At 37.4% G+C, this 20,704-nt stretch overlaps 3 protein-coding genes and 1 pseudogene across 4 annotated transcripts; 3 read left to right on the top strand and 1 right to left on the bottom strand.

The window, feature by feature from the left end:
• Positions 1 to 2,551: 2,551 nt before the first annotated feature.
• LOC131300880 (chalcone synthase 3-like) lies at positions 2,552 to 11,765 on the bottom strand (annotated as a pseudogene).
• Positions 11,766 to 12,732: 967 nt separating this feature from the next.
• On the top strand, positions 12,733 to 13,875 carry LOC131299553 (uncharacterized). The gene has a single exon (XM_058325141.1). The coding sequence runs from the start codon at positions 12,733 to 12,735 to the stop codon at positions 13,873 to 13,875; it is 1,143 nt and encodes a 380-aa protein (XP_058181124.1).
• LOC131300883 (uncharacterized) lies at positions 13,079 to 16,353 on the top strand. The gene is made up of 2 exons (XM_058326897.1): positions 13,079 to 13,196; positions 15,558 to 16,353. The coding sequence occupies exon 2, from the start codon at positions 15,614 to 15,616 to the stop codon at positions 16,244 to 16,246; it is 633 nt and encodes a 210-aa protein (XP_058182880.1). The 5' UTR covers positions 13,079 to 13,196; positions 15,558 to 15,613; the 3' UTR covers positions 16,247 to 16,353.
• On the top strand, positions 13,963 to 19,045 carry LOC131300878 (uncharacterized). Of its 2 annotated transcripts, none has more exons than XR_009191094.1 (8): positions 13,963 to 15,017; positions 15,104 to 15,257; positions 16,399 to 16,630; positions 16,766 to 17,013; positions 17,118 to 17,411; positions 17,495 to 17,599; positions 17,718 to 17,858; positions 17,949 to 18,085. XR_009191094.1 is itself a non-coding variant. In XM_058326894.1 (8 exons), exons 1-8 carry the CDS (start codon positions 13,963 to 13,965, stop codon positions 18,821 to 18,823), a joined length of 2,604 nt encoding a protein of 867 aa, XP_058182877.1. In that variant the 3' UTR covers positions 18,824 to 19,045. The 2 variants fall into 2 exon arrangements, 1 of the variants encoding a protein (XP_058182877.1); XM_058326894.1 differs by lacking the exon at positions 17,718 to 17,858 and adding an exon at positions 18,767 to 19,045 and having other exon boundaries at positions 17,949 to 18,407.
• The last annotated feature ends 1,659 nt before the right edge of the window (positions 19,046 to 20,704 follow it).

Below are 20,704 nucleotides of genomic sequence, written 5' to 3' on the forward strand. Positions count from 1 at the left end.
GTATAGGAAATGGGACGTACAAGCGTGAACTTTATTACTCCGGGATTTTAAAGTTTGAGTACAAGAAAAGTAAAAAATCCAAACTACTTGATGAAGTGAGTTTGAATGGGGTTTGAGCACGAAGTACTCGATAATCTACTTTGCTGAAAGTAGGAAAGTATTTGTAAGCATTGAGTTTTGATTGGTGTTGGATCTTTTTTCTGTCTTGCAAACTTGTATTTATAGGCAAGGATCTCTACGGTTTTGCTGAGCTTCAGAAATCAACTGCCTCCTTTGAATTGGACAAGTGTCCCATGCCCCATGCACGTTGTAGCAATTAATTGAGATCATGAGTGGTTTGTTAGAAGTTATCAAGGGTAATGGGCCACCTCATGCCCCTTTTTTCGTGGCCATCAGAGAAACACAAATCCTTTGACCTAGTCAAATAGCCTTGCACTCTAAGAAACTGCCAACCCACTTCCTTCTTTCATGGTGATCATGGGTAATGGCCCATCTAATTAAATTAGATAGCCTTATTATATGTTTTACCCTTAAAGATCCTTCCAGAACCTTAATTATTTTCCATGAGCTATGGGCCTCTTAGAATTTCATCTGAATAATTAAGCTAAAAAAGGCCGAGTCTCCTATCCTAGTCAAATAAAAATTAATTGGGCTTTTTGATACATAGCCCATTAATTTTTAGCTTATTAAACTCTTAATTTACGGCCCAATTTAATAGAATTTCAATTAAATGGCCCTTTAGCGCTAGCCAAAGATTATGTGCCAAAAATGGGCATAAACAGAAACAAGTTACTGTTAAAAATTATTACTGTGATGAATGTTTCAGGTGATATTATGTGATTCCAAAATCTTGATGATAAATGAATCTACATCCAGAATTAAGACTAAGCTTGGAAATACTAGAAACTTGAATGCGTATTGAAAAATAATTGCAAAACAAGAGTTCATATACTAACTGTATTAAAACATTAACCAATCTAGAAGTCTAATGTATATCTTTTCAGGGAAGGAATTTTGTGTGTAAGTATAAGATAATAAGTATTGTATAAAATCCCCAAGTATGAGTTAATACAATTTAGAAGCATAAGAATGTGTGGCTAATAAAAATGTACATTCAGTAAACTAGAACAAGAATGAAAAAAAAGAAGCAAAATCCTTACTTTGATCTTTGATGTAACGAAGTTACTAAGCTACCTCTAGAATGCCACCAGGTTGCTTTTGTACATAAGTCTAGGGCATTAAAATATTATAGGCAAATAAGAAAATGAGTAAAAGCACTTCTTTTTTTTTGTCAAAAGTTGAGAGGGTATTTATTAAAAGATCCCCATGAGGAAAGGTTAAGAGTCCACAGATTGGACACTCCAACAGAAAGAGTGTATAAGCGCATAAATGTATCGTCCTACAGAAATAGAAAAAAAAACCCCAAAGAAGGAAAAGGACAGGCAAAAGGAAGGATGATTATAGTTAGTGGATGTAGGAGGAAAGGATCTTGTAGAGAAAATTCTTAGATTTCATGTAAATTAATGGATAGTAAAAAAATGGACGATGTGCTATTATTCTTATATTGTTGAACTGCTAACTGTAAGGTAAATGGTTTGTAGGGTTGGAATTATCAACTGAGAGTCAAAACTCAATTTAGTGTTATTGTCTCTGGCGTTTCATGCCAGGTATTCAGGGGACATAAGAGCATAATCCTCTATAAGACAACTCTAGTATTAGGGTGAGGATCTCTCAACTGAGGAAGGAGAGTTTGTCAAGCCTTGGAAGTCCTATCCTTAGAAGCTCTATTACTTTGAATTATTATTATTTAAATTTTCAAAAGTATTGTAACAATTGTCAAATTCTATTTTATTTTGTTGAGGTGTAAGACATAATTAAGTAGTTTGGAATTTAATAATTGAGACTTCCGCTACTAAACTCTGTTTATTAATTTTTGTTTCTTAAATATATTTTATAAATTATTAAATCAGTTAAAATAATTTAATTAACGTTTCCGAAAATATGGGCATTCCATGCGTCTCCATTTTTGGTTTCCCCATTTGTAGATGGACTTGGTCCTATAGCTTTATGGACTTGTTTCTTTATTTTTTTTTTGCTACTTCCATCCAAAAAGGTATGCAAATCCCTTAGATATTAATGATTTTATGAGCCCACTTTAAGTATCTGTTAGATTGCAAGTCCTAGCAATAATTGTAATTGCTTTGAATAGTAAACTGGGTTTATTCATGACTTGTAAATTTATGCGGTTGTAATGGATTCAAAATCCTACATTGTTCTTCCCTAGATTTTCATTACTTTAATTACTCATCTAGTTATTGCTTTAACAAACAAATCACTTTTCCTAATTTAGTTTAGCAATTTATTGAATTTAATGTAACTTACCCATTTGAGTGCCGGAAAAATGATACTCTGCCTTAACGATCATTATTCTACGGAGTAGTTGTTAATTCTAAACTTTTACAAAACAAAATATTTTGATCTGAAAACAACACGATCACATGTCATCAATTGAGCACGCCGGCAATTGTTTCATTACAATTATTATAAAAAAAAAAAAAGTGAAATCAACCAAAAAAAATCTTCACCACAAGAAGAAATCTAAGAGAATCCAGAAACAATGTCATGATAAAAATAAATAAATGCTCCATCAATAACCACATTCAAGTGCACAAACTATATATGGAGCACCATAGTCTCAACAGTGATCCCAGGTCCAAACCCAAGGAGCACGCCCCACTCGAGCCCCTCGCCGGTGGTCTTGAGCCCTTCCTCGGCCGACTTCTTCCTCATCTCATCCAAGACGAACAATACACATGCGCTCGACATGTTACCGTATTCACTCAGCACGTGTCTTGAGGCCCGTAGCTTCGCCGGCTTAAGGCCCAGCTTCAACTCCACTTGGTCCAGAATATCACGCCCGCCAGGGTGAGCAACCCAGAAAATAGAGTTCCAATCTGAGATTCCCAAGGTTTGAAACGCCTGTTAGGGCCTTTTCGATGTTGTCGAAGATGAGCCTTGGAACGGTGGAACCTCCTTGAGCAAGTGGAAAGTACGGCCCGCTTCACAAAGGTGTCCAGCGATGGCCCCTTCGCTATTAGGTAGAATCGTTTGGTCTGCAGACTGCAGAGACCAACTCAAATAGTGGCTTCTCAACTCTGGGTATCGGGTCTGCGCCTACGATAATAGCAGTCGCGCCATCTCCGAGCAGAGCCTGGCCAACCAAACCATCAGGATGGGTGTCGCTGGGGCCACGAAAAGCGACGGCTGTGATCTCGGAACACACGACTAGAACCCTGGCACCCTTGTTGTTCTCTGCCAAGTCTTTGGCTAGCCGGAGGCTGGCTACACCGGTAAAGCAACCTTGGAAGTACATCATGAGGCGCTTAACGGACGGGCGGAGGCCGAGGAGCTTGGTGAGCTGGTAGTCGGCACCTGGCATGTCGACACAACTAGAGGTGCAGAAGACCAAATGGGTGATTTTGGATTTGGGCTGGCCCCATTCCTTTATGGCCTTTGTGGCAGCCTCTTTGCCCAGCTTGGGGACTTCCACCACAACCATGTCCTGCCTAGAGTCTAGGGAAGGTGCCATGCACTCGCACAGATTGGGATTTTCCTTTTAGGATTTCTTCGGTTAAGTACATATAACGCTTCTTGATCATGGATTTGTCACCTGTAATGAAAACATATTTAAAAGCAAACTAATATTACTCCCATAAAATTAAAATTTCTTAAAAACTCATCCAAACACAGCATAAGATTTATAGATGAATGTATGTAAGATTCAAATAATGAGCTCCGTTATTATATAAATGTATGTAAGATTCAAATAAGGAACTTCGTTATTATATAGATAAAACTATAAAAACACGAATATGTAGAAAGTTAGGAAAGTACAAATAGTTTTGTAAATTCTGCTAGAGATGCTGTTAGAGAATCCACATCTCTCTCTACTTCTCCTCTAAGGCTATAATAAAGAGCAAAACCACATTTTCTCCCTACATCAGCCTCAATTGCTTGCTCGTTACTTTTCAAAATTTAAAGAAGTGCTATAGTGCCTCTTTTGATATAGCGAGGCAATAGCCATCACACTACACAATATTTTACTATTTAAAATGATTACGAAAGCCTTAGTTAAATTAATTTTGGGATCATATAGATTCTATAAAGCAGAAACTTGATTATGAGAGCCCTAAAGACAAATATTAAATATGACCCTTGAGGACAAAATGATCAAAAAATTAATATCTTCGCTTCAAATGGATTGAAAATTAGAGCACGTAATTTTTTAGACTGTTTATATATTAAAAAATATAGTTAAAAAATTAAGTACTCCAATTTTTAATCGGTTTGAATCGGTGCGAAGATCTTATTTTTTGATCATGTTATTCTAAAGTGCCATAATTAATTTTTGGCTCTAGAGCTCTCATAAGAGAGCCTTAAAAGTCTTAGAACCAAATAAAGAGCAGTTACTAAATTATGAGAACCCTAAAGAAAATTTTTGATTATGACTCTTTAGAATAATATGATTAAAAATATAAAATTTTAGCACCAATTTTAACAAATTAAAAATTAGAGCACTTAATTTTTTTAGTAAACCGCTCCAGAGTATTACATTTGAGGGAAAAAAAAAACATTTCAATGGAAGATGAAAGAGATAATATATTAATAGACTATAAGTTAGAATAGAAAATCTGTTGCAGTAGATTTTAAAAATGAGTAGCTAAAGTAATAAAATAGCTTTTCGAGGTGTAACTTGGTCTAAAATGTAGAGAGTCTGATACAGATGCTCTTATGTGCACCTTTCTTTTTTTGCAGAAGACAAATTGAAGATCGATCAATTTTACAACTCGCGGAGACGGCTTCTCAACAATTGCTGGGGGATTATCACCTCAGTACAGTTTCCTACTTTTTGGCGACAATGATGGGAATAGTTTAAGGGAATTGATTTTTACACTTGATAGGTGCGTAAATATTTACATTCGTGCCTCCTAATTTATCCTTGCTAAGTCTGTTTGTATCGTTACTTGGAGTTTAATGCTTGATTTTTGTATTGTAGACGTTTTTGAAGCTTAATACGTTGTTTACATTCGTGCCTCCTAATTTACCCTTGCTAAGTATGTTTGTATCGTTACTTGGAGTTTAATGCTTGATTTTTGTATTGTAGACGTTTTTGAAGCTTAATACGTTAAAGCCGCGGTTAATCAAATTAAATGAACCGTAGATTGTGCCTAGTGATTTTTCCTCCTAAAGTAACGTGGTATTGGACAAGAAATGGGAAGCAGAATAATAATATTCATATATGTAGTGGTGGGCCCAAAGCAATATTCCAGTTTATGAAATTTTGGACGTGCACCTTGATCTCCAGGTGGGTCCAACTTTTATTCGTCATAAGAGAAAAACAGAAGTCGGTTTGGAAAAAAAAAACAAAGAAATATAGGGTTTGGTTTGAAGTCGGCATGAGCGACCTATAAAAGGGAAAGGAAAAGAATGGGGGCTGCCATTGCTTTTGTTTCGAATATTGTTTACTTTTATTCAGAGTTTTTCTTTTAAGTTTTGAAGTTTTATTCAATTACTTATATTCCGATAACTCGTTTTAATTTATATTCTTAATAAAAGTTATCTGTTGGTATTTGATTAATTTATATTTCTTGTTAGTTTTTCATCTTACGTAATAGAAGCATGTTTCAAATTAAGGTTTTTTTTATTTCTTATCTAATGATTAGTGAGTTGTCGTATAAGTAGGGTCGCTGGGTGATTAGCATATCGTGGTCAGTCCAAGCACTGCTCCTATTTTCAAATAATGAAAAAGTCAATTTTAGATTAGTAAAATACTTCCCGTAGGCGAATCTGGGCATTGTCGGAGCCAATGTGAACAAGGAAATGGGGTCCAAAACTTATTCTCTGCTACGTATGGGTAAATAGCGACCATAAGGGTTCGCATATTGTGGAATATCTTTTTAAATCTAAAGTTGAATGTTTTTTTTTTAAGAATAATGTATGGAGAAGGTTAATTTGGATTGGTTGCGAGTGCTATGAACTCTATAACCGTATCTCCTTTAAATTATTTGAAAAGAACAATCAATTTCATAGGTTTTAGTTAATCCTAATCAATTGTCAAGGGGTAGCTACTTATGAGCCAGTTTAATCAGTAACAACCCGAGTTTTGGTCAACACACATCACTGTCTCTGTGGATTCGACTCCAGGCTTACCGGATATTGTGTTACGTCGGTCTTTATCCTACGCTTGGGGCAACCCATTATTTTAGGATTAGGAATTCGTCAGGCAACACTCTCTTTTTATATATTCACATTCCTTTTTTTTGTCTTTTAGTAAAAAAAATACATACACTTTCAACACTAAAATCCACAAAAGAGAGTGTAGAAATCAAATCTCTAATTTAATGATCGTTCGCTTTGTAGAGTTTCTCAAGAATATAATTCATACCAAAAATCATATTGATGGAAGCGTGATTCGATATGGACAATCAAAAGAAAAAACAAAAAAGCGCGATTCGTATCTAGCCCGAATACGTTTATCTCCTAATTAATTTCTTTTAACAATGACTTTAGCTTATACATTTATCTCCACATTCCTTTTGAAAAAATGGGCTAGTCTAGAGTGCTAAATTTATTTTGTCCAAAAAAAAATGTTTGCCAATTTAGATACTCCAATCAGGCTCTAGTCAATATGTTTTTTTTGAGACGATTGATGTGACAAATTCTACAAAGTCAATAGTCTGCCCATCAAAGTAAACCAATCATTGGCGCAAAAATTGGCAAACTACATGGTGCATAGTCTTCCCTTTAACCGGTGATAAGCCATCGATCTCTTTAGTACTATATACACAATGTCACATGCATACCTGTATATATTCTATAAATTCCCATCACACGAACACTAAGGTGTTTGAGAGTCAATTATTTTTTAGATAATAGTTCTAAATTGTAGAATACGGATTTTTTGTATTGAAATAAGAATACAATTTAGATGAGATGTCCAAAAGAGTTTTTTTTTTTAATTTTATCCCCTAAACTATCCACGTTTTTGCTACTATATCTCTAAATTATCAATTTCACGATTTTATTCCCTCAACTATCCAGCCGTTGGCCACATGGTCCAATCAATAACAGAACTTTGTTTCTTGGACGGAAAACACTGCACATGTGTGTCACGTGTGATTCCCACCCAGATTAGAAGGGCAAAATAGTCATTCCATGTCCAAAGAAAATTCTCCAGATCCCTAACACCAAAAATCTGCTTCTGCACAATCATGTCCACCATAGAAGTCGTGAAATCATCGTACGGGTCACTCGATCGCCTCTCCACAACAAACCAACCATCCTTCACTTTTCCTCTAATCTCACCAAACCCACCTCACTCCCCCTCTTCGAAACCCACATCTCTGCCTGTAAACTGCCTTTTTCTGGCGAAAAGAGTCCGAACAGTCAGAGGAGAGCGACTTCAAAGAGAAAAAAGTCATTTTATCATCGTTGTCGTCGTCGTCGTCGTCACTGCTGAACCAGTCGTAGTAGTTGTCAAAAGACTCAAAATTGCTCCTTTTCAACCCCTGTAGTCTCTTCTTGCTCCTGTTCTTTCTCGACCTCTTCGGCTTCGAAAAATTGAAGAGCGTGTTGATGGGGAAGCGGGTGGTGGTGGTGGTGATTCAGGTGAGGAAAGTAGTAATCCTTATTCCGGGTTCGGGTCGGAGCGAGGAGTGAGTTTCGGTCAGATACTTTGGGCCTTGTTGGGAAGAGCTGTGCTTGGGGTATTTTTTCATAGTGTTTTTTAGGTTTGTGAGTTGAAGTGAATGTGGTTTTGGGAGAGAAGGGTTTGGTATAACTTGTAGTGTTTTGCGATGGGTGCGGTGGAGATTGGTTGGGGAAATGGCGTCTGAGATGGTTTTGGATTTGCAAGATCCGAGGGAGGTTCAGAACATGCTTGAGAGTCGGTGCTCCAGTGGGTTTTGGGTCTCCATGGTAGAGGTAGAATAGAGAGAGATATGTTTTTTCCCCCAAACGGTGGTGATATATAATGGGTGTATAACATTTGGAGGGAATAGCGTATAACATTGGCGCCAAAGGGTTTTGGGACATGGAATGACTATTTTGCCCTTTTAATAGGGTGGGAATCACACGTGACACACACGTGCAGTGTTTTCCATCCAAGAAACGCACGTGCAGTGTTTTCCATCCAAGAAACAATGGTCTGTTATCAATTGGACCATGTGGCCAACGATTGTATAGTTGAGAGGATAAAATCGTGAAATTGATAGTTAATGGATATAGTAGCAAAAAAATAGATAGTTTAGAGGATAAAAGCAAAAATAACTCATGTCGAAAATAGAGTTGGTGGAAGAACATGTGTGTGGAAGTATATTCAGATTCCAAAGAGTTCTTTCAAATGTGATTTTGGAATTGTTCATTTTTTATTTCACTTTCCAAAACATATTGAAAAAATAGATTTTCTAATGGCTCCCAACCACCAAAAATTCACATACATAATGTATATATATTCAAAAAATAGAACTCCCACACACCCCAAGGTCGGCCTGGAACAACACCCAAGAGACTACCGCCTCGAGCTTCCTCTTTTTTAGCCAAGATAGGCCCCAGTTGGTATACTTGTTAGTTATAAAGTACTCCCAAATTTAATAGCAATCCTCCTATGAACCAGCATTAAAGTGTTTGGCTTCCCCACCCAAGGTTTGGTTGGGGTTTAATTCTCATCCTTTGTCTTTACCTTTTATAGAGGTTAACAGTTACGAAAATACTTCAAGTTTAGCTTGTTGAGATTAATTTGAACCTAGCTCAAAATGGATTTACATTCTGTAATAATTATGATTCATTTTTGAATTTGATCAATAATCATTGCAACAAAATTCGATTTTGGCGACGGACAATAGTATGTCGGCAAAGGCTTTCGGCGACGCAAGTCCTACAATAGTATGTCGGCAAAGGCTTTCGGCGACGCAAGTCCTTGCTTCGGCATGCCATCGCCGTTGCTATGTCGGCAATAGTATTTACCGACGTAAACACCTCTGTTGCCAAAAGGCAGTAGATTTGGCGACGCGCTTTGCGTCGGCGAAAGTATGGTTGATGTGGGAGATGTATTACAACTTTGCCGACGTGTTTTGCGTCGCCGAAAGGTTGCTTGATGAAAAAATACAATTTTCTTGCACCTTCTGGGTTTCGAACCCAAGACATCTAACTACACAACAAGCCTTTACATGCAAGACTTTGACCAATTGCACTATACACACTTTTTGTTATATATTTGGAATATCTAATATATATAGTATATGTTTAACATTAAAATAGCAATTAAAGTTGAATCGAACGTGATTTTGAATCTTTAAACATTAAAATTAGTAATTTTGATAAACATGAAAATTGTAGCCTTTTATGTTATTGTTCAAACCCAATTTGAATTACCCCCAATTAGAGTTAATTTATTTAGTATTTCGGGCATAACTCTTAACTTATAATTGTGATTGAGGTAATTCAAATTGGGTTTGAACAATAACACAAAAGGTTAACAACTTCCATGCTTATCAAAATTCAAATAGGGTGAAACAATTTAAGTATTTTGGACCGAAAAAAACTGTGTTTTCTCGAAATGATGTTGTTTTATGTTATTGTATTTTAATAATTTTTTTTTGTGATTGTTAATTTCTTCTACTCCCCCGTCCCAATTTAAATGTCTACTACGGATTTTCGTTCATTTTTAAACCCAACAAAATATTTTGATATATTATTTTTTTATTTTCTTACACCAAATTAAAGTGAAAATACACAAAAATTCGTAATGGACATTTAAATTGGGATGAAGGGAGTAGATACTATATCTATGTATTAATTTCAAGAGTTCACTAGATTTTTTTTTGTAATTTCTTATCATTGCATATTTGATGAGATGTAAAATACCATTCTAATAAAGAATCTATGTCCCGATGAAGGGGATTTCAAAATCGAATAGACCCAAAAATTTACAAGAATGATTAGCACAAGACCTTTGTTCAGAAATAAATAAATTCAATGTATACCTTTTAAAAATAGTGGTCAGCTATTTTTTTAAATGATTGATATAAACCTTTAGCATTTAACATCTTATCAATTATATCATTCTCACAGAAATTGGTGATAATCAGATGTCAGCAACTATATGATCGTAACACATTCAGTGATTTCTGAGGCATTAAAGTCCTACAGTGTACAACTTGAGGACCGCTTAAACTATTTTTTTAAATTGGAATTGTCTATCTTATAAATAAGAAAGATTAAACCATTTCTGCCAAGAATGAAGTAAATCACTTATCATTACATACTTGATTGTACGTAAAATATCATTCTAATAATAAATCCGCGTCCCGATAAAGGGGCTTTCAAAACCCGATAGACATAAAAATTTACGAGAATGATTAAAACACTAACCACAACAAAATGAACGGTATCGATCATCGTCATTATGCTGCGGTCATCTAGCTGCTGTACTTTAGACTATAGCATGAGACATTAGTTTAGAAACAAGTAAATTGAATGTATAGATTCTAATGGTACATAGTTGCTGGCTCATTTTTTAGAATGGTCAATCTAAACCATTAGGATTTAACATCTTATCAATTATATCATTCTCGCCAAAATCGGTGATAGTCTGATCTCGGCAACTGCATGATTATAATATATTCGGTAGTTCCAGAGGCATTAAAATCCTATAGTGCACAACTCGAGGGCCACTTGAGCTATTTTTTAAAATCGAAACCATTTATCTTTTACATAAGAGGGATCAAATCATTCCTGCCAAAAACAAAGTAAATCTCTTATCGTTACATATTTGATCGAATGTAATATATCATTCTAATAATGAATTTTCGTACCGATGAAAAATTCCGTACCCAACGGCGACACGCTTCGCGTCGCCAATTGCGAAGATTGTTGGCGCCAAATATCCCACCCAAAAAATTTGCCTTTTGGCGACGCGATTTTGCATCACCGAATGTGAAGACTATTGGCGACATCAAAGTGTGTCGTCAATACATACCCAATGGCGACGCACTTCGCGTCGCCGAATGTGAAAACTTTTGGCGACATCAAAATGTGTCGCCAATACATATCCAATGGCGATGCATTTTTGTTGTATCGCCTATCCTTGTCGTCGAATGTGAAAATTATTGGCAACATCAAAGTGTGTCGCCAATACATATCCAATGGCGACGTATTTTTGGGCGTGTCACCAAAAGTCAGATTTGTTGTAGTGATTAAAGAGGGTCCCATATTGCAAGTTTGCCTAGGGCCTCCGAATGTCCAAGGTCGGTCCTGCTCCCCTAATAAGCAATATGAAAAATGAATGACCAAAAATGCATATAAATAGAGAAAAAGATATCTTTAGATTTAACTTACAAATGCGCTGGAACTTCTCTTTGAGTTCTGTCTTGTGCTTGCTCTTGGTAATCCGAAAATAGTAATCCGGGTACATCCTCTGGTCGACACGATTTGATGGATTTGAGGTCCCGATTGCCATGATTGTCGCCGGGCCTTCTGCCAATTGTGCCTTCCAAACATCCTCTATGCTGACCATTTTCCCACCGGAAAACTAGATTAGTGATGGCCAAACTTTTGGTGATGCGTAGGTGCTCTAGAACCAGTAGCCAGGAGTGAGAGATAATTGTTGAGCTTTTAAGAAACTTGGTGGTCGTCTGGGTTATATTTATATGACCAATAAAATGGTAGCTAGGAATTACATATCCTAGCTAGCTCAACAATTCTCATAATTACCCACCCATGAGTTGTTAACATGATAAGAACGAACCTTCGCTTGTAACATACACTACAAGAAAAAACGGATTAAAAGGCGTTTGGAACACGGCACTTGTTTGGGCGCCGTCATAGAGAATAAAAATGGCGTTGTAAAAACGCCGGCTTGTTTTCCACTGACTTAATGCCTCAAACTAACGGAGGCACACGCGTAAACCTCATTCCGTCATTCCGTCAGGCACAACGTGAACCTAGGGCTTCGAGACTTCTGAACTTCGCTCCACAAAATCTCTTTTCCTCCCTCGAGAATTCTGAACTTCGCTCCTCCCTCTCTCTGATCGAGAAATCTGAAGATCAAGAGGTTTTCTACAATCTGAATCACAGAGTTTTTTTCATTTTTTTTCGTTGGAAAGCAAACGAAGAGCCCTAATTTCTCTTCCTCCCTCTTTCACGTTTTCATTCGAATCTCTCTTCGGTGAAAACCGAACTAGGTTTTTTTGCAATCTCTCTTCAGTGAAAAGCCCTAATTTCGATAACTTCTCACGTGTTTTTCGCGTTCATCAGGAATCTCGTTCATCAAGAAGATGTAGATGCAATTGGAGTTCAGAGACCAAAGCTTTTGCTTCTCGTTCATTTGGAAAGTTTTAAGCGCCACAGGTATAGAGCTTCCCAGTCGACCATTTCCTGGTGAGTTCTCGATCGATTATGTTCATTGTTTGAACTTTCTTTGTTGCAGTGGTAGTTGAGAACTAGGGTTTTTGGAGACACCTGGTTGAACAATGCACGCTGGTAGAGTTTGGATTAAACCTTAGCTTTTCATGATTCAAATGTTTGACTTGTTTGATGTATGTGATCAATTTTTGGAGGAGTCAGTCCACATTTTTGATTTGTTTGTTTATTTTTGTGTGATTTGAAGTCAAGTTGTTTGATATTGCGATGCTTATTTTTTTTGGTGAAAAAAAAAACAGTTGACGAACACAAATGGATAAAGGGTGGATAAGTCTTCCTAGGTTGCATCCAACATACATTCAAGGAGTGAAGGATTTTGTAAAGTATGCATGTGGAATCAATCCTAATTCAAATGAAATCATGTGTCCGTGTAAGAAGTGCAGGAATGTCAAATTAGTGAAAAAGGAGGTACTAGGTGAACATTTAATGATAGATGGGTTTCTACCTAGTTACACGTGTTGGATCTTTCATGGCGAATTTGTAGCATCTCCTGTAGCTCGTACAGAGGATAAAGGGCAGAGTGACTCATACGAGGGTGATGAAATGCATGAACTGCTTTATGATGCCTTTGGAATTCCCCCATTTGTTCCTCCTACAAATGGCACGACAGGTTCTAGTAGTAACTACGGTCCAGATGAGAAAACCAAAAAATTCTTTAGTTTGTTGAAGGAAGCTGAAAGAGAGTTGTATCCAGGGTGTTCAAAGTTTTCAACCTTGTCGTTCATTGTTCGGCTTCTTCATATAAAGACCCTTTCTGGTTGGACTGACAAGTCTTTCACAATGTTGCTTGAGCTACTGAAGGAGGCATTCCCTGAGGGTGACACATTACCCAAGTCCTTTTACGCAACTAGAGTTCTCCTTAAGGACTTGGGTCTCGATTACCACAAGGTAGATGCATGTCCAAAAGATTGTTCATTATATTGGAAAGATACCGCTGATAGGGATAATTGCATAGTGTGTCATCATCCTAGATACAAACAGTTTGAGAAAGAGGAGATTGAAGCTAAGAAGAAGCAAAAAAAGATCCCACACAAGATTGTTAGATACTTCCCGTTGATTCCAAGCCTTCAAAGATTGTTCATGACATCTGAAACAGCTTCATTGATGAAATGGCATGCAGCTGGCCAAACTAATGACAGAAAAATGAGACATCCTGCTGACACTCCTGTTTGGAAACACTATGATAATCTGTATCCAGACTTTGCTTGTGAGCCTCGCAATGTTAGACTTGGTTTAGCAAGTGATGGATTCAATCCGTTCAAGTCAATGAGTATATCTTACAGTGTTTGGCCAGTGATTCTAACGCCATACAACTTGCCACCGTGGTTGTGCATGAAGCAACCGTATATGTTTCTGACCTTGCTCATTGATGGACCTAATGGGCCTGGAGATTAAATTGATACATATTTGCGCCTTGTGGTAGATGAGCTAAAGCTATTGTGGGAAATTGGTGTGGACACCTATGATGCAGAAAGTAACCAAATGTTTCAGATGCGTGCATTATTCCTATGGACAATGAATGATTTTCCTGCACTTGCAATGTTGTCAGGATGGAGCACAAAAGGTGCTCTAGCTTGTCCTCCTTGTAATGTACAAACTCGGCATCGGTACTTGCGTAATAGTCGAAAGATGTGTTACATGGGGCATCGACGATGGTTGAGTATGGAACACAAATTTCGAAAAGATGCCGCATCTTTTGATGGAACTATCGAATATGACTCATTTCCTACTCGACTATCTGGGACTGATGTTTTGAAACAATTGGGATCTAGGTTCGATAACAAATTGGTGGAGAACGATGTGTCTCAAAAATCTACTAAGAGGCGAAGAACTGAAAAAGGGGATGACAAAGTGGCTGATAATTGGAAGAAGAAGAGTATTTTCTTTGAATTGGTTACTTGGGAGTTTAACTTGATTCGCCATAATATTGATGTAATGCATAATGAGAAGAATGTTTGTGATAATATATTGTGGACAATATTGGACGTGGATGGAAAGGGAAAGGACCATTTAAATGCTCGACGTGACATGGTAGACATTGGTATGCGAAAGGCACTTCACCCTATAATTGCTGGTAATAATAAGTTTTATCTGCCACATGCATGCTTTGCCATGGATAGTAGAGAGAAAACTTTGTTCTTAACGATGTTGAAGAACCTCAAAGTGCCAGATGGTTATGCATCCAATATTTCACGTTGTGTCAATCTCAAAAAAGGCACCCTCTTCGGGTTGAAAAGTCATGATAGTCATATACTAATGCAACAACTACTTCCGGTGGCAGTGAGAAATCTTTTGCCTAAACATGTGGCAAAACCTCTGATTGATTTGAGCAATTTCTATAGCCGAATTTGCTCAAAAACACTAGAAGTGGAGGAACTTGATAGTCTACAATCCCAAATTGCACTTACACTTTGCCAACTTGAGAGAATTTTCCCTCCATCCTTTTTTGACATTATGGAGCACTTACCCATTCATTTGGTTGAGGAGGCCAAGATTGCGGGCCCAGTGCAGTGCCGGTGGATGTACTTTGTAGAGAGGTTCTATCCTAAACTTTTTTTTTTTTTTTTGTCTTTCATGTCATATCAATGCTTTATCTTGAATGATTTTGTCTATTTACTTGTAGGTATCTTAGGACACTTAAGTCCTATGTGCGTAGTAAAAGCAATCCAGAAGGTTCTATTGCTCAAGGATACTTGGTCGAAGAATGTATGACATTTTGCGCGAGGTACTTGCATGGTGTTGAGTCAAAGTTGCATCGACCATTAAGGAATTATGATGTGAGTGATAACCCGGAGGTCTTAATGGGTCGTGGTTTAGGAAAAGGAAAAGGATTTGTGCTGAATACCACAACACGAGTACAAGCTCATCGATATGTGTTGTCTAACTGTCTAGGGAACATCGTAAATTAATTAGAAGGACACATCGTCGTCCCAAAGATTATGATGTTGATCGCTACCATAACGAGGAATTTCCCAAATGGTTCAAATCTCATGTATGTTACACGTATTTTAGGATTCTTTGGAATTTCCAAAATGATTTAGCTAACGTTAAAATTTGTTACTCTTTTAACAAACAAGTTGAACAATTGGTCATTGCTGGTATAGAGTTATCAGACGAGATTAAAACTTTGGCTATGGGACCTAGTGATAAGGCCAATAGATATAGCGGGTACCTAATTAATGGCGTCAAGTATCATACACAGAGTCGCGAGCTTAGAAGAAAAACTCAAAATAGTGGGATTATGGTGAAAGCAAATACATGTAGCTATGCAAGTGCTAAGGACATGAATCCTGTGGAGGGTGAGGTGACGTACTACGGATACGTGATGGATATTGTTGAATTGTACTATTCATATGATCGTAGGTATGTGTTATTCAAGTGCAATTGGATTGATAATAACAAGGGACTCAAGCATGATGATTTTGGCTTCACACTTGTTAATTTCAAGCATCTATTATATACGAAGAATCAAGAGCAGGATGAACCATTTGTCTTAGCATCTCAGGCACAACAAATCTTCTATATTCAAGATCTCGTCGATGATGACTGGAATGTGGTAGTCAAGATGAAACCTAGGGACTTGTACGAGGTGTGTGGCGAACAACCTGTTGGTGAAGCAACTATGGAGGGGTTTGTCCACGAAGATATACATGCAAGGCTATTCTTTTCTGAGGGAGACGTGAACTGGGTTAGGCAAGGGTTGAATGGAGTAATTGTTGATGAAGCAACTATGGATGCTGAATTAGATGCTGATATGGAGTCCTAGTTCTGGATGGAAGTTGCATATTTATGTTTATTTATTTATATTATAGTTATCATCTAGTGAAAAATGATCATGAGTATGATAGGAACAAAGCCTTGTTACCATATTTATGTTAATTTTACACTTGAATATGCATGTTGATTTTTGTCGTCCAGGGTATTATGTCAAAACGAATCTCACAGACTCGATGCTCTGCCTCTGAAAGTTCTTCTAGTGAGAATGAGCAGTCAGGTTCAGAAAGTTCTTCTAGTGAGACTGAGCAGTCAGGTTCTGAAAGTTCTTCAAGTTTGGATGATAGTCCTTATAACATACCTGATCCACCAGCAACATGGTACCCCCTTGGAAGTCTTCCTGCTACGAGACCCGATCATAGCTCGGCTTCAAATGGTAAGTCAAAATTTTAACATCTTTTTCATTTGTGGTGAAAATAAGCTAGCTAGCTAGTCCCCTTATTTCAGTAGACTTCTTTGTGTAATCTGTATGTGTAATATGTGGCATCTTTTCCTTATTTGATGAGCATAGCTTCTACTTCATCCCAATCCACACAAAGGCAAACAAGAGGCCCAACATGGATGCATGGTGATTGGAATCCTAGTGGTGGAAAGTTACATATAGTTCCCAATGAGTTAAACCAAACAGTTGAAGGACATACACCTCTTGCTTCCTATTTGGGTGTTTTAGCTCGCGATGGAAGTCTTTTACCACTCACTTATAAAAGTTGGCATTATGTTCCAAAAGAAAACAAAGAGCGAATTTGGAGGGAGATAAAGGTAACACAAATGAGATTTTTGTCTGCACAAATTAGCTTTTTGTTTTTGTTCAACTCAGATGAATGTTGAAGACAACTTGGTTGTTATCTTACCCCATGATGCAGGCAAATACCGATGCAGATGATTCTATGAAGCAAATGTTAATGTCTTCGACGGGGAAGAAATGGAGAGAGTGGAAATGTACAGTAAAAAAGTCACACTATAGAGCCTTTACTAATGATGCAGAGAGGTTAGCTCATCGACCTGAAAGGGTACATGAGCATCAGTGGCGAGCCTTGGTCCACTACTGGGGCACTCGGAAAGCACGAAAGAAAGCCAAGAAGAATAAACGAATTCGGAAGAAAAAGACACTGCATCACAGAACAGGGAGAAAGCCATTTGCTGTTGTTCGACTAGAGGTATCAATAACTTTTTCTTTTATTGCAAAACACAAATATTATATACTATATTTACTAACTAATTACTGCATACCTAATTGCAGGAGACAAATAGGAACAAAGGGGTTCCCGCAAGTCGCATGCAGGTGTGGAAGGCTGCGTACTTGAAAGAGGGCTCGGTGGCAAGTGATGCGGTTAATGAGGTCATGGTATGTATTAGTGTCATTTTCATTCTGCATCTGAATCTGCAATAATGCATACTAATAATTGAAAGTTCATACTTCATACATGTGATTAGCCTACTAGTAATTGAAAGTTCTTACTTAGATTATGTTGGCAGTTGGTGAATGCAAAAAATTGTTTCTTTTATGGAATTTTGTTAGTGATATGTTGGATTTGAATTGAATGTTTTGGAGCATTTGGCAAGCTATACAAATTGGTTGGTTCTTGATGAAAGTGACAAGCAGGGTATTCTTTTTTTTTTTTTTTTGAACAGGCAGAGTATTCTGTTAGTCATATTATATGTGTTTATCCTTTTATTTTATGTGGTGTTCGTAGACGCAAATGATGGAGCTCTCGACGCAAATGGAGGGATCTTCTACTGAATCCACATGCATAGATGAGGATATCTTTGTAAAAGTTATGGGCCCTGAGCAACCTGGTCGTGTTCGAACATTTGGATTAGGCCCTTCTATCAAAGATGTCTTTGGAGGTGGATACCGGCGATCACAAGAGCAAACCCATATATTTCAAGCACAAATGCAAGAGCAATTTCGATTGTACCGGGTCCAATTTGAGACACAAATGGCTGCTATGCGTACACAAATGGATGCTACTATTCAAGCGCAAGCTGCTACCATTCAAGCTCAGCAAACAAGGATGGAGTATTTGGAGTCTCAATTGGTGATCAGGGGAGGGGGAGGGCCTGCTGCACGTGAGGCTGCTTGGGGTCACCCCCCAATGTCACGACCGCAACAAAACTCGCACGAGTTTACCTCCTCGTCGAGTCACCAAAAGGTGAGTGAACAATTATGAGCAACATGTACTTTCTGTTTTTTGTTTCTTCTTTTTTTTTTTTTTTTCTTCTTTTGTCAAGCTATATCCCGTTTAAGAAGATTAATAACCTTAGAGTAAAATTGCATGCATGTATCACATTAGCTGAGGTTATTTAAGCAGGAGCCGTGGTTCTTTCTTCCTTTCTTTTTTTTTTTTTTCCAGCTAGCCGTGGTTATGATGAAAGGATCTGGAAATGATTATGTTCATATAGCATTATCCAAATGCCTGTAAAAAGCTAGCAGACTATTAGATATCCAAAAGTCTGTATGCATGAATGAACATAAAAGCTGCCTAAACTGACAATTCTTGTTTGTGTGTAGGTCGCCCAATCAAAGACAAAGAACAAGAGCAAGAGCAAAAGGAGGCCTCATATATAAACTGCCTCTTGTTTTTTTTGGTTTTGTTTGTGTCTCGTTTCTTTTGTGTCCTGTTTGGAGGGCTAAGAGATTTGGATTTTGCTGCTGATGCAATTTGTGTTGCTGTATTATTATTCTATGAGGTAGAATGTTGTTGATATGTTTTGATGGATTGATGGCTAAAAGATTATGAGGATGGATGGATTGGTTGCAATTACACGGATGATTTCGGGTAGCAGTTGATATTTATGGCCTCTAGATGTTAGTTGTGGAAGTTGAAGTTTGGTTTTCAAATTTTTTTTTGGTTCAAACATTTGAAAATGGGAATTTGCTGGGCTAAATAATGGATTTTGGGCCTAGATTTTAAAATGGAAATTTGTTGGGCTAAATAAGGGAGTTCTAATTTGCTGGGCTAAATAATGGATTTTGGGTCCAAATTTTGTGGGCTTTTTAAAAACTTGATTCCGGCGTTTTTGACAAAAACATTGGCGTACTACGTCATAATGATGTCACTGTAACGGACGGACGCCGAATGTTAACGGCTGAACCTTTTAGACGGCGTTTTTAAAAACGCCGGCAGAACTTCTACCCCGGCGTTCTTAAGCGCTGGAAATATAAGCCGACGGCCACGTCCCCGACGTTTGGTATAAAACGCCGGTTAATATTTGGCGGCGTTTAACGGGTCTTTAACGGCGTTATTCAAGCGCCGGCAAATGTATTATTCCTTGTAGTGATAGCAGGGTTCGATTTTCCCTGGTGACAAACCATGATTTAAGTGGGGGGCCATGGCGGTGGGTTACTGTGCTAGTCTCTCCCAAGGTTTGGATTGTGCAGTCAGGTTCAATAGTGGCTTGACTACAAGGTTGTTCTTTGGTTATAAAAATACAAGGTTGTTCTTTGGTTATAAAAATAAAAAAAAACAATTCTCATAATTAAGTTGGCAAGTTGGCCAGTCTGGTTACTGACGTTCTTAAAAGTTGGCCAGTCTGGTTGGCACGTGAGAGGCCCACATAACCCGCCCACTACCAAAATCTCAGATAATGATTACTATACAGATTTTCTGTGGGACTCCTTGCTGATTTCACTTGAATGATTCGAGGCATTCGTTAAATGTAAAATATTTTTACTAAGGTTTTGTTTTTTTGCACTTAACTTATTTTTCATCTTCATTTCAAATTTTATCTCATTTTGAGTCCAACAATTGTATACTTCAATGTCAACTTCAATTATTTCTCTAGTTTTATATAGTATTCAAAAAGTAATTTTGAAAGAACCTCTATTTTCTTTCATAAGAGCAAGTGCATCAATTGAGGTAAAAAGGCTTTTGAGCTATTTTGGAGAGAAAGAACACAAAAAGGTAGACTGCATCAGCTGATGTGAAAGGGGAGGTAAATAAGGATTTATGAATAGTAGTTCGGTACTTTTAACTCACCACTGTTCAAAAGCCAGCCAATAATTTATTGTTTCTTTCTCTCACTCCTCCCTCCTCCCTCTCTGTTCTTGATTTGTGGGGTTTTTAGTTTAAAAAATAAAGGATAAAAAAAAAGAGTGAAAATGTATATTTTAATAGGTGTTAGGTAAAATAGATAACGTTGGTGTAGTTGTGAAAGAAAAAGTTGATAGATAAATTAAAATTGTGAACTATTCACAATGTAGTTTAGCTATCTATTGGTGTACATGCTTTAATTCTCCAAATATAGAGAATGGAAATCAATCCTCCAAATTAGACGGTCCCCAATAAAAATAGAGATGTCTACCTAATAAGTTCAGGACTTATCAAAATTTGCCACAAAATTAAAATGGGTTGGCCCATGTTGACATACTCGGGAATTTCAACAGAAATTAGCTAGTATCGGAACACCTTGGTATACCTCGAGTACTGTACAATCGGTCCCGCTATTG

This window comes from Rhododendron vialii, chromosome 9a (assembly GCF_030253575.1).
Source record: "Rhododendron vialii isolate Sample 1 chromosome 9a, ASM3025357v1".
NCBI lineage: Eukaryota > Viridiplantae > Streptophyta > Magnoliopsida > Ericales > Ericaceae > Rhododendron > Rhododendron vialii.

Bases quoted from the DNA above. Each gene is read 5' to 3' on its own strand.
- LOC131299553 (XM_058325141.1), top strand. From the start codon at position 12,733: ATGGATAAAGGGTGGATAAGTCTTCCTAGGTTGCATCCAACATACATT.
- LOC131300878 (XM_058326894.1), top strand. From the start codon at position 13,963: ATGTTTCAGATGCGTGCATTATTCCTATGGACAATGAATGATTTTCCT. The intron at 15,258-16,398 runs GTGAGTGATAAC...TTTGTCGTCCAG, and splicing joins GACCATTAAGGAATTATGAT to GGTATTATGTCAAAACGAAT. The intron at 17,412-17,494 runs GTATCAATAACT...ACCTAATTGCAG, and splicing joins TTGCTGTTGTTCGACTAGAG to GAGACAAATAGGAACAAAGG.
- LOC131300883 (XM_058326897.1), top strand. From the start codon at position 15,614: ATGGGACCTAGTGATAAGGCCAATAGATATAGCGGGTACCTAATTAAT.